This window comes from Passer domesticus, chromosome 2 (assembly GCF_036417665.1).
Source record: "Passer domesticus isolate bPasDom1 chromosome 2, bPasDom1.hap1, whole genome shotgun sequence".
In the NCBI taxonomy this organism is placed as follows: domain Eukaryota; kingdom Metazoa; phylum Chordata; class Aves; order Passeriformes; family Passeridae; genus Passer; species Passer domesticus.
Window position 1 is genome coordinate 19222484 of NC_087475.1, and position 6000 is coordinate 19228483.

Below are 6000 nucleotides of genomic sequence, written 5' to 3' on the forward strand. Positions count from 1 at the left end.
GCCAAAGAAGAGTATTCAAATTTTATGAAAACCTATTGCTTTAAAACAAGACAACCTACTCCACTGGCTGATCAAAAGCTACATTTGCCAGTTATCACTCCAGGTATTAATTTGCATGAAAACTAATGTGCAATTAAGCAATGCGAGAAATACTACAATAATCCCTTTTTCTTTTTTAAAAATGGCATATCATATATACAGAGCAGAGACATTTTAGCATTTTTCCCTTTTAGTATATGGATTTTCAGCAATGAATAATTTAAGCCTCTATACAAATTCACTAAATATAAAAGGCCAAACTCTCTGGGACAACAAGTGCAACATCTTAAAAAGATCTAAAACATATATTTTATGATTTTGTTGTGCTTTGCCCAAATACAACTGGAGAGAGAGATTCAACACTGCATTCTCCTTGGCATATGTAGAACTTTCGCAAATTAGAAGTGTCTTAAGAGTCATTGTCTCTTCATTAAGCAAATGATCCACACACCAGAATGCTGGCTGGCTACCCAAGCTCAAGTCAGGGGCACTTATTGCTTGAGTTTTATTTATATTCCTGGAAAGTTAAAACCCTCTGGCTCTCAGAGGCTGTGTAATCTAAAGGACACCAATATTAAATCATTTTAGGAGTCCTTATACAGCATTAGAAAACTGCATTTATGGCACGTACTCAACAGCTGTAACAGTGTAGCCACTGACCAGGGCTGTGCAGGAGGTTAGAACAGATGGTGCCTTCTGGATCTAAGAATTTCTGAACGTGCAAGTTATGGTTGGGTGTTATTTAACCAAAGCTCTGCTTTTTTTGAGGAGATGGTCTCTCAAGCATGTTTTATTTGCTCTCTCACAGATTTGGAGATTTCACTCCTCAGGAGTTTTCCTTCTGTAACTTCTGGCGGACATGTAGGAAGCCTCCTTATTAGTACCAAATACACAGCAGCAAAGAGGAACCAAGAAGAAAGTTAATGTTACCTTCGCAGTGGCCCTTGTTCTTTCTCCAGCCAGGACAGCAATCCAACCTGGAGCCGTAGCGACACACCCCAGGCTGGCTCACGGCCCCCAGCTGCCCACGAGCTCTCCAGCTGTGTAAGGAAGGACAAACACTAACTCCAGCAGGAAAATGCTCTAGGCCATTCCTCTGCATACCCCTCTGTACAATTCTCTTATGTTTTATCCACTGTCAAGCATTTTCATTTCACCAAACCTAGAGCAGTGCTCCGAGACAGGAATGCAAGCTTCCATTTGATCAGAGAATCTGGGATGATGGGAATGTTTCACCTGTAATAAATTAACTGTGCAAGGTCAACCCTTTCTAATGAGAAACACGGCAAAAAATACAGCCAGCTCCTTGCTAGAATGAGTCCTCTTAATACCAGTGAAGTCAATAGGGCTGCCTCAGTTTGTGTCACACGAACAACTGGATCAAATATATGATGCCATAACTGACAGCACTGTTGCCTCAGATGATGAAAGACTGATTCTACAGAAAAGCTTGTTGAGAGCATCAGTTGGCCCCATAAAAGCTAGTGACTTGCAGGCTCATAGCCACTGCATACATGCAAAGTGATTTCATAAGTGCAGACAGTCCCAAGAATTCTGGTTGCATGAGAGTCCCTGACCATACAAATTAATGTTAATTTCACCTGCCAATAAGTCCAGGGGGGTCAAAGTCATTGTGCAGATCAACAGCTGCAAGAGTTGGAAAACCTGCAATATCAGTTGCCAAAATTATAAATCAGATGGAAATTCACAACTGTGTAAATCTTCTAGACCTCCTCTGTGCTGTGGCTTTAGTTCTCTTCTCGCTCTGCTTGCTGTTACTTAAGTTGTCCACCACATGGCTGTTCCCTTTATGAAATTCTTTCCTTTATCCAAAATCCTCTGTCCCCATTGCTTTATCCAAGTCATAATTTAAAATGCATTTTCTTCAGAGAGTCCAAAATGTTGGTTTTGACCCAGAAAATTCCTGTTTGGTGAGAGCTTTGTAGTAAGTGATCTGGGGTCCTGAGGGGAGACAATACACTGCAACAGAAATCTCACGGTGGGAAAAATGGTGGAAAAAAGCCATCAGGCATGACCTTTTGCATTTTTTAGTCTGAGGCACAAAAAAGGTAATATTTTATCACATTACAGGAGTACTTTGCATGTATCCTCCTGCACTTATCTGTAATGGCTGCACTCACATCAAAACAGTTCCTGCAAACACCACTGAGGCGAACTAATAGAACAAATATATGCATACACTTCACAGACACAAGGTGTTACTCCAGAGTTTTCTTTAGTAGCTGAACCATTGGAACTAGAAAGGAGTTCAGAGGAAATGCATAAGCTCATGTATCTGAGATACTCTATACAAAGAGATGGCCTTCATGTCACCTGGCAGGTAAAAACGCTTCAGTGCTGGAATAGATTGTTCTGATGCCACCCAACCTTTGCCAGTGATGCAGTTCACAGGAGTACATGTTCTGGTACATGAACAGCTTCAGACAGGTGAACAAGTGTGTTGAACAGCTCTAACTCTGTGTCTGTGACAAATCAGCACCCTGCCTCTGCATCCTATAGACAGTAAAATAACCTTTTCCCATTTTGTTATCCACATGCTGCTGCCTTATATCACTTGCAAGTATACAAGTTAAAGAACATATATTCTGCTTGCAGACTAGAAAGTGGCCTTGAATTCAATAATAGTAAATGTACATTCTGCTTGAATCTCAGAAAATCCCTTTGAATGCATCTGGATAGTGCTATGACTCCCCTGGGAGGTTAAAATGCCTAAAGCCTGGAGGAAGCAGGATCTCATTCCTTTCCAAAAGGTGCTCATTTTCACAGGAAAAACTGATTCAGTAATGTTTTAGTTATTAATTTATTTCAAAATTTAAAAAAAAATAATGCCATTATAAAGTATACAGTATCTCTCAAGGTTTCAGAACAAACTTTCCTTAAAACTGGGAAACGTTCCATAAAGCTGCAAATTAAATTAACGTAGCTGAACTCTATAGATATTGCCCTGGACAAGGTTAAAAGATTTGTTCTGACTTCCACTACAAGCATCAAGATAAAACTTACCTTTGGCAGAGGGAAAGATCAACTAGATCCCAAAATCTGTGAGGAAAACCAGTTTTGCCAGGTTAGTCCCTCTCACCCATGAAGAATCAACACACATCAGCTTAGCTATTTCTATCAGAACTTCAGCTTTTTTTTTTTTTAATTTAGAAAGAGGAGATTCTTTCAGGTAGACAGACCTTATCTGGAGGAATATCACATGGACCCTCGTGGATATTGGGGAAGCAGTAATGTAGACTGGAGGCACAGGGCACTTCTGATCCCTCCTTGTCTCATACTCCTGTAGGATTTCAGAGGAACTACCTAAAGTACCTGAGTGAGATGGCCAGACTTATCACAGTCTGCCAGTGTGCAAAAAATTCCTGGCCTTGAAGAATCTGCAACCAAAAAAATGTGACCAAAAAAGAAAGGCAGGAGAAGGCACACTGTGCAGGTCAGATCACAGCGCAGTGGAAAAGTGCTGTCTGAAGAACTCTGTCCTCTGAGAGGCAGCACCAGTGCTAAAGGTAACAAGTGGCTACTTAGCAGCCCAGGGTGCCCAGGGAGGAGAGAAGTAATTGATTTTATGTGGCTCCAGTATTGCTGAAAGCATTATGAGACATTTAGCAAAGAACAGTGAGGATGAATACTAGCCACAACAACCCAGGACTGCCGGAGTTGAGGAGACTGAAATAAAGAGATGGCTGCATTAGCTGTCATAAGATTGCTGTGAGCCATTAGCACCATTTTAAACTGAGTGGGACTAAGGTGCACTGCTGCTGTAACCTGTATTGCTGTTATGGTTTAGGAATGGGATTCCCCAAATCAGTCCCCCCACCAACTCTCTCCACAACCACATGCCACCCTCTCTTGCTCCCCCAGTTTCCCCTCACCCTTCCCCTTGCAGCAGGATGGAGATGAGAATTGGAAGCACAATAGGCAAAGATCACAGGCTGAGGTAAGAACAATTTACTGGAAACAGCAATAAGATGAGGAAATGAACAGTAACAGCAACAATACAAATGACAGAAGGTAGAAGAAAAGAAACATTTCACATGAAAATACCCCAATAATAGACTGGACAGGCTCCCTCCACCACATTTTTTTGACTGGAAGGAACCCCTTCTTCCTGGAGGACAGTCCTTTTCCTTCACCCTCGACAATGGTGTGAGGCGGTATAGAATAACAAATGTGCCTTCTCTAAGACATAAGAGCAGGTCTGGATTTCATGAACTTCTAGTTCCTGAGAAGCTGACCACTCAACAGCCTCACATGTCCTGGAACAGCACATTGCCACTTGCTGATGACAAACGTTTCCATTCACAGATCTAATATTAAAGAAATAAACCAGAAAACATCATGAAGGCTTCACATACAGTTGCTGTGAATTCTCCCTTTACGAGCTATTCCCTTGCTGCAGCACTTCTGCTTCTGGAGAATTGGGAGAGGGAACACTGGAACGGCTTGCTGTGGAGTAGGTGGTTTTATTGATCCTCTCTCAAAATCTCGTTCTGTTTCCAACGCATACCTGTCTCCATAGAGCCCATCTGTGGTGACAGGCGGCGGGTGAAGGGCCGTTTGTGCTGCCAGACCAAGAACCGGTGGTGCTCACACCTTTCCACAGATGCGGCAGCTATTCCCCCACTGGCACCGCAACTTAAGCTGCCGCTTTTCCCAGAGCACGCGCGCCCAGCTCGGGTGGGAGCAGCTCGGGGGAGCGGAGCGCACGGACCGGGCGGGCGCGTTCAGCACCACGGCCCCGGGACCGCCCGCCGGGGCGGACCGACACCCGCGGGGCCGGGGAGCGGCGGCACCCAGCCCCGGGCCCTTGGGGAGCATCGGCACCCAGCCCCGGGCCCTTGGGGAGCAGCGGCACCCAGCCCCGGGCCCGTGGGGAGCAGCGGCACCCAGCCCCGGGCCCGTGGGGAGCAGCGGCCCCCAGCCCCGGGCCAGCCCCGCCCGCCCCGCCGGTTCCCCGCTCACCTGCCCGCGGCCAGCCCGGCGGCGAGCAGCGCGGCGAGCAGGGCGCTCCCGGGCGCCGGCACCATCGCCCGGGCACGGGCGGCAGGCGGCGCGGCCGCGACCCCGGCGCTGTCCGGCTGTCCGTCCGGCTGTCCGTCCGGCTGTCCGTCTGGCTGTCCCTCGGGCTGTCCCTCCGGCCGTCCCGCGGCGGCAGCGCCGGAGCGCGGGCGGGCGGCGCGACGGGGCCGTATAACCGGGCGGGGCGGGGCGGACCCGCCTGCACCGGGGCGGGCGGAGAGGGGCGGGGGTGCCGGCCGGAGCGGGGCAGGCTGCCCTGGAGCCGGCCTCGGAGCCGCGGTGATGCTCCCCCGGGAAAGGCGTGTCGCTGCGACGGGCGGTACGAGCCCCGCTACAAACCCCGGTACAAATCCCGGTACGAGCCCCGGTACAAACCCCGGTACCAACCCCGGTACGAGCCCCGGTACGAGCTCCGGTACAAACCCCGGTACAAACCCCCCGGCCCGGCCTGAGAGCGGCCGCTGGTGATTCCCCAGAGCCACACCGGCACCCGCTGGCCCCCGCGGCAGCCCTACCGTGGGTTTCCATCATCGGAAAATGCATTTGCACCGAAAGCTTTCCAGGATTTGCCTTGCTGGACCATCCCTGAACTTTTTCCAAGCTGCTAAGTACCTGGATATTAGGAAAAATCTTGTTTAGAATAAACTTCTGCCAAGTTGTTGACATCTACTGCTGATTGCTTCAGACTTCTGAAAGTACTTTCCTCCAAAGCACATTTAAGTCACCTTGCAGAGAGGAGCAGTGTGAAGTCAGAGTTACGAAAAGATGGCAAATCTAGCCCCAGGATTCAAATGATATGTTATTAAAATTCAATCTATTCAAAGGAAACAAACTTGTGCAATACTGTTTCTGTGTTGCACAGGACGATAAAGACTTTTTTTGTCCTGGATGCTGGACACAAAAGCCACTGGTTTGCAGCTG

The 6000-nt window shown here is 47.7% G+C and overlaps 1 protein-coding gene across 2 annotated transcripts in view; it reads right to left on the reverse strand.

The window, feature by feature from the left end:
• The window catches only part of EGFL6 (EGF like domain multiple 6), a 30611-nt gene extending 25379 nt beyond the window's left edge, over window positions 1-5232 (reverse strand). For both annotated transcript variants that reach the window (XM_064407689.1, XM_064407688.1), the window contains exons 1-2: window positions 5023-5232; window positions 970-1079 (exon numbers count right to left, since the gene is read on the reverse strand). In XM_064407689.1, the coding sequence (XP_064263759.1) occupies window positions 970-1079; window positions 5023-5087 (175 nt within the window). In that variant the 5' untranslated portion in view covers window positions 5088-5232. The remainder of the gene's footprint in view (window positions 1-969; window positions 1080-5022) is intronic.
• Window positions 5233-6000: the final 768 nt, after the last annotated feature.